Genomic DNA, 6,063 nt, shown 5'->3' with positions numbered 1-6,063 from the left:
TATGCCACTTTGTTTACATACTCATCTCATATGTATATACTGTACTCAATATCAGCTACTGTATCTTGCCTATGCTGCTCTGTACCATCACTCATTCATATATCCTTATGTACATATTCTTTATCCCCTTACACTGTGTATAAGACAGTAGTTTTGGAATTGTTAGTTAGATTACTTGTTGGTTATTACTGCATTGTCGGAACTAGAAGCACAAGCATTTCGCTACACTCGCATTAACATCTGCTAACCATGTGTATGTGACAAATAAAATTTGATTTGATTTGATTTGATTTGAACTAGCCTTGGACTGGGATTCAACCCCATCACCATCTATCTTCATCTGAACTAGCCTTGGACTGGGATTCAACCCATCACCACTCTATCTTCATCTGAACTAGCCTTGGACCGGGATTCAACCCCATCACCACTCTATCTTCATCTGAACTAGCCTTGGGCCGGGATTCAACCCCATCACCACTCTATCTTCATCTGAACTAGCCTTGGGCCGGGGATTCAACCCCATCACCACTCTATCTTCATCTGAACTAGCCTTGGGCCGGGATTCAATCCCATCACCACTTATACACTATGCACCTTTTAAAGGCAATGTTCCCTCCTTACCACCGTAGCTCTGCCTAGTTCAGCCTTGATGCTTTCACTCAACCCCACGCCCGCTACCCCCCCCACCCCACTCCCTCCCCTCCCCTCCACCCACCTCTTCCTCCCTCCGTGGACCTAACTACAACGTGCTGTTTTCCCACAGTCCCAGCCTCCAGCCTAGGTGAATGTAAGCTGATGGGAGGGGCAGATAGGGGCTTCTGTGTCAAAGGTACAACAGTAGACTGTTAGAACGGACACACAGAGGGCTCTGTCCTCTCTCTATAATAGCAGGCTTCCTCTCCCTTCAGACCCCACTGAGGCAGTGGACCCACACTACATTGAACCAACCAACACAAGCAGGTAGGTTGCTCTTCTTCATGTTTCGTTTACACTATGCTTATGTCCCAAATTTGTATTTATTAGGTATCAGCATTAGTCCCTGCCTTGGCAGCAGCTACTCTTCCTGGGGTTTATTATGGATCCCCATTAGTTCCTGTCAAGGCAGCAGCTACTCTTCCTGGGGTTTATTATGGATCCCCATTAGTTCCTGTCAAGGCAGCAGCTACTCTTCCTGGGGTTTATTATGGATCCCCATTAGTTCCTGCCAAGGCAGCAGCTACTCTTCCTGGGTTTTTTTATGGATCCCCATTAGTTCCTGCCAAGGCAGCTGCTACTCTTCTGGGGTTGATTATGGATCCCCATTAGTTCATATCAAATGTATTTATATAGCCCTTCGTACATCGGCTGATATCTCAAAGTGCTGTACAGAAACCCAGCCTAAAACCCCAAACAGCAAGCAATGCAGGTGTAGAAGCACGGTGGCTAGGAAAAACTCCCTAGAAAGGCCAAAACCTAGGAAGAAACCTAGAGAGGAACCAGGCTATGTGGGGTGGCCAGTCCTCTTCTGGGTGTGTTGGGTGGAGATTATAACAGAACATGGCCAAGATGTTCAAATGTTCATAAATGACCAGCATGGTACAATAATAATATGGCAGAACAGTTGAAACTGGAGCAGCAGCACGGCCAGGTGGACTGGGGACAGCAAGGATTCATCATGCCTCATTGCCTGCATCCGTAATGGGTCAGCGGTCAAACGATCTCCACTCTTCACTGTAAAACGCTCCCTGAAACACTTCTGCGAGCAGGCCTTTCTAATCGACCTGGCCGGGGTATCCTGGAAGGATATTGATCTCATCCCGTCAGTACAGGATGCCTGGATATTTTTTTAAATGCCTTCCTAACCATCTTAAATAAACATGCCCCATTCAAGAAATTTAGAACCAGGAACAGATATAGCCCTTGGTTCTCCCCAGACCTGACTGCCCTTAACCAACACAAAAACATCCTATGGCGTTCTGCATTAGCATCGAACAGCCCCGTGATATGCAGCTGTTCAGGGAAGCTAGAAACCATTATACACAGGCAGTTAGAAAAGCCAAGGCTAGCTTTTTCAAGCAGAAATTTGCTTCCTGCAACACTAACTCAAAAAGTTCTGGGACACTGTAAAGTCCATGGAGAATAAGAACACCTCCTCCCAGCTGCCCACTGCACTGAGGATAGGAAACACTGTCACCAATGATAAATCCACCATAATTGAGAATTTCAATAAGCATTTTTCTACGGCTGGCCATGCTTTCCACCTGGCTACTCCTACCCCGGACAACAGCACTGCACCCCCAACAGCAACTCGCCCAAGCCTTCCCCATTTCTCCTTCTCCCAAATCCATTCAGCTGATGTTCTGAAAGAGCTGCAAAATCTGGACCCCTACAAATCAGCCGGGCTAGACAATCTGGACCCTTTCTTTCTAAAATTATCTGCCGAAATTGTTGCCACCCCTATTACTAGCCTGTTCAACCTCTCTTTCGTGTCGTCTGAGATTCCCAAAGATTGGAAAGCAGCTGCGGTCATCCCCCTCTTCAAAGGGGGACACTCTTGACCCAAACTGCTACAGACCTATATCTATCCTACCGTGCCTTTCTAAGGTCTTCGAAAGCCAAGTCAACAAACAGATTACCGACCATTTCGAATCTCACCATACCTTCTCTGCTATGCAATCTGGTTTCAGAGCTGGTCATGGGTGCACCTCAGCCACGCTCAAGGTCCTAAACGATATCTTAACCGCCATCGATAAGAAACATTACTGTGCAGCCGTATTCATTGATCTGGCCAAGGCTTTCGACTCTGTCAATCACCACATCCTCATCGGCAGACTCGACAGCCTTGGTTTCTCAAATAATTGCCTCGCCTGGTTCACCAACTACTTCTCTGATAGAGTTCAGTGTGTCAAATCGGAGGGTCTGCTGTCCGGACCTCTGGCAGTCTCTATGGGGGTGCCACAGGGTTCAATTCTTGGACCGACTCTCTTCTCTGTATACATCAATGAGGTCGCTCTTGCTGCTGGTGAATCCCTGATCCACCTCTACGCAGACGACACCATTCTGTATACTTCCGGCCCTTCTTTGGACACTGTGTTAACAACCCTCCAGGCAAGCTTCAATGCCATACAACTCTCCTTCCGTGGCCTCCAATTGCTCTTAAATACAAGTAAAACTAAATGCATGCTCTTCAACCGATCGCTACCTGCACCTACCAGCCTGTCCAACATCACTACTCTGGACGGCTCTGACTTAGAATACGTGGACAACTACAAATACTTAGGTGTCTGGTTAGACTGTAAACTCTCCTTCCAGACCCATATCAAACATCTCCAATCCAAAGTTAAATCTAGAATTGGCTTCCTATTTCGCAACAAAGCATCCTTCACTCATGCTGTCAAACATACCCTTGTAAAACTGACCATCCTACCAGTCCTCGACTTTGGTGATGTCATTTACAAAATAGCCTCCAATACCCTACTCAACAAATTGGATGCAGTCTATCACAGTGCAATCCGTTTTATCACCAAAGCCCCATATACTACCCACCATTGCGACCTGTACGCTCTCGTTGGCTGGCCCTCGCTTCATACTCGTCGCCAAACCCACTGGCTCCATGTCATCTACAAGACCCTGCTAGGTAAAGTCCCCCTTATCTCAGCTCGCTGGTCACCATAGCATCTCCCACCTGTAGCACACGCTCCAGCAGGTATATCTCTCTAGTCACCCCCAAAACCAATTCTTCCTTTGGCCGCCTCTCCTTCCAGTTCTCTGCTGCCAATGACTGGAACGAACTACAAAAATCTCTGAAACTGGAAACACTTATCTCCCTCACTAGCTTTAAGCACCAACTGTCAGAGCAGCTCACAGATTACTGCACCTGTACATAGCCCACCTATAATTTAGCCCAAACAACTACCTCTTTCCCAACTCTATTTAATTTTTATTTATTTATTTATTTTGCTCCTTTGCACCCCATTATTTTTATTTCTACTTTGCACATTCTTCCATTGCAAAACTACCATTCCAGTGTTTTACTTGCTATATTGTATTTACTTTGCCACCATGGCCTTTTTTGCCTTTACCTCCCTTCTCACCTCATTTGCTCACATTGTATATAGACTTGTTTATACTGTATTATTGACTGTATGTTTGTTTTACTCCATGTGTAACTCTGTGTCGTTGTATCTGTCGAACTGCTTTGCTTTATCTTGGCCAGGTCGCAATTGTAAATGAGAACTTGTTCTCAACTTGCCTACCTGGTTAAATAAAGGTAAAATAAATAAATAAAATAAAATCATGTCAGGTAGTCCTGAGGCATGGTCCTAGGGCTCAGGTCCTCCGAGAGAGAAAGAAAGAGAGAAAGAAAGAATTAGAGAGAGCATACTTAAATTCACACAGGACACCGGATAAGACAGGAAAAGTACTCCAGATATAACAGACTGACCCTAGCCCCCCGACACATAAACTACTGCAGCATAAATACTGGAGGCTGAGACAGGAGGGGTCAGGAGACACTGTGGCCCCGTCCGACGATACCCCAGGACAGGGCCAAACAGGCAGGATATAACCCCATATCTAACCTCTAATCCCTGACCTCCAGGATGTGTGTGGCCTGTAATATCTAACCTCTAATCCCTGACCTCCAGGACGTGTGTGTGTGGCCTGTCATATCTGACCTCTAACCCCTGACCCCTAGAATGCGTGTAGCCTGTCTGTTAGTGCTGTTCCTATTGGCCCTGGTGCAGCTGGGAGGCTGTCTGCTGCTAGGAGCCTTCAACATTAAGACATTCGGAGACAAGAAGTCCTCCAACTCAACCCTCATGGACATCATCACTCAGGTAGAGCTTTATCTCATAACATCACATTGTAACACTTTATCTCATAACATCATAATGTAACGTTTTATCTCATGACATCATAATGTAACACTTTATCTCATAACATCACAATATAACGTTTTATCTCATGACATCACAATGTGGCGCTTTATCTCATGACATCATAATGTAACACTTTATCTCATAACATCACAATGTAACCTTTTATCTCATGACATCATAATGTAACATTTTATCTCATGACATCACAATGTAACGTTTTATCTCATAACATCTTGGGACTAAAAGGGATTGTAGATTCTCCATCTGAATGTACTTCTTAGTCCAAGACCAGGCTGTGTCCGGGAACCTTAGTTGTTATTCATTTATATGATGATTTTTTAAAATGTATTAGATAGTGCACCGTTATGATATCGTGCTGATCCAGGAAGTAAGAGACACTGACCTATCAGCAACCAACAAACTGATGCAGCACGTCAACAAGTAAGACCAATCACAGCCCTGAAACAATATTACATCCACTAACCAATGACAGCCCCTCCGATATAAAGACTTTGTAATGTGTGTTGTTTAATAACTACATAATGATAGTATAATGTGTGTTGTTTAATAACTACATAATGATAGTATAATGTGTGTTGTTTAGTAACTACATAATGATAGTATAATGTGTGTTGTTTAGTAACTACATAATGATAGTATAATGTGTGTTGTTTAATAACTACATAATGATAGTATAATGTGTGTTGTTTAGTAACTACATAATGATAGTATAATGTGTGTTGTTTAGTAACTACATAATGATAGTATAATGTGTGTTGTTTAATAACTACATAATGATAGTATAATGTGTGTTGTTTAGTAACTACATAATGATAGTATAATGTGTGTTGTTTAATAACTACATAATGATAGTATAATGTGTGTTGTTTAGTAACTACATAATGATAGTATAATGTGTGTTCTTTAATAACTACATAATGATAGTATAATGTGTGTTGTTTAGTAACTACATAATGATAGTATAATGTGTGTTGTTTAATAACTACATAATGATAGTATAATGTGTGTTGTTTAATAACTACATAATGATTGTATTGTGTTGTTTAGTAACTACATAATGATAGTATAATGTGTGTTGTTTAGTAACTACATAATGATTGTATAATGTGTGTTGTTTAGTAACTACATAATGATAGTATAATGTGTGTTGTTTAGTAACTACATAATGATTGTATTGTGTTGT

General features: G+C 42.8%; 1 protein-coding gene across 1 annotated transcript in view; it reads left to right on the top strand.

Moving 5' to 3' along the window:
• The first annotated feature begins 841 nt into the window (after positions 1-841).
• The window catches only part of dnase1 (deoxyribonuclease I), a 24,986-nt gene continuing 19,764 nt past the window's right edge, over positions 842-6,063 (top strand). The window contains 3 exon segments of the mRNA XM_042317203.1: positions 842-960; positions 4,676-4,817; positions 5,212-5,300. Coding sequence (XP_042173137.1) covers positions 4,677-4,817; positions 5,212-5,300 — 230 coding nt within the window. The 5' untranslated portion in view covers positions 842-960; position 4,676.

This window comes from Oncorhynchus tshawytscha, unplaced genomic scaffold (genome assembly GCF_018296145.1).
Source record: "Oncorhynchus tshawytscha isolate Ot180627B unplaced genomic scaffold, Otsh_v2.0 Un_scaffold_2711_pilon_pilon, whole genome shotgun sequence".
Lineage (NCBI taxonomy): Eukaryota > Metazoa > Chordata > Actinopteri > Salmoniformes > Salmonidae > Oncorhynchus > Oncorhynchus tshawytscha.
The sequence above is the reverse complement of the archived record's forward strand: the minus strand, read 5'-3'. Positions and strand labels throughout refer to the sequence as shown.